The following is a 925-nucleotide window of genomic DNA, read 5'->3' as shown; positions in this document are numbered from 1 at the left end:
ACTGGGAGGGAGTGGGGATGCTCATCAAGGGACTGGGGAGACTGGAGCCTCTTTGGGCTCAGCCCAAAGTGCTTCCAGTCTGCTGCAGGGTTAGAGGCTGGGACAGAGCAGCCTCCACCCCAAACCTGGCCAGAGGGTTTCTTGCAGCGCTGCCTCAGAGGTGTGACCGGTGCCAGTGTCACCTCTGAGGATCCCTTAGCTGGGGTAGATGGCAGAAAACTGCCCCACAGAGAGGGGACAGGGCCCTGGGACACGGAGTCTCGATGTGCTCGGATGCGTGTGTCATCGGGAATGGTTCTCGTTCCGGGTTCTCTCTCTCTCTTTCTCTCTCTCTCTCTCTCTCTCTCTTTCTTTCTCTCTCTCTCCCACCACCATCTTTCTCAGTGGTGTCCTACAGGTTTTCCTGGTCTCTCTCCTATTCACACGTGGTGTCTTGTTTTGCCCTGGGCTGTAGCTAAAACTCAGGATGGTGTGGCCTTAGAGATCCAGCCCCTGAAGAGCCAGGAAGGGGTGGAGAATGAGGAGAAGGAGAAGAAGAAGGTGAAAGTGCCCAAGAAGGAGAAGTCCGTGCTGCAGGGGAAGCTCACGCGCCTGGCAGTGCAGATCGGGAAGGCAGGTGAGTAGTGGTGACCTGGCATGAGCCACCACCCCAGAGCTGGTGCAGAAAGGCTGTGCCTTGCCCTGTGTCCCCTCACCGTCCTCTCTGCCTCGTCTGTCCCCAGGGCTGATCATGTCAGCCATCACCGTCATCATCTTGGTGCTGTACTTCGTGATCGACACGTTCGGGGTGCAGGGGCGGCCGTGGCTGGCAGAGTGCACCCCCATCTACATCCAGTACTTCGTCAAGTTCTTCATCATCGGCGTCACCGTGCTGGTGGTGGCCGTGCCCGAGGGGCTCCCGCTGGCCGTCACCATCTCCCCCGCC

The 925-nt window shown here is 59.0% G+C and overlaps 1 protein-coding gene across 1 annotated transcript in view; it reads left to right on the top strand.

Moving 5' to 3' along the window:
• The window catches only part of LOC103797548 (plasma membrane calcium-transporting ATPase 4-like), a gene marked incomplete at its 5' end in the record, with an annotated part of 5,813 nt that overhangs the window by 4,224 nt on the left and 664 nt on the right, over positions 1-925 (top strand). The window contains 2 exons of the mRNA XM_009069767.1: positions 455-616; positions 723-918. Coding sequence (XP_009068015.1) covers positions 455-616; positions 723-918 — 358 coding nt within the window. The remainder of the gene's footprint in view (positions 1-454; positions 617-722; positions 919-925) is intronic.

This window comes from Acanthisitta chloris, unplaced genomic scaffold (assembly GCF_000695815.1).
Source record: "Acanthisitta chloris isolate BGI_N310 unplaced genomic scaffold, ASM69581v1 scaffold26972, whole genome shotgun sequence".
Lineage (NCBI taxonomy): Eukaryota > Metazoa > Chordata > Aves > Passeriformes > Acanthisittidae > Acanthisitta > Acanthisitta chloris.
This window is presented reverse-complemented; position numbering and strand designations above follow the sequence as displayed.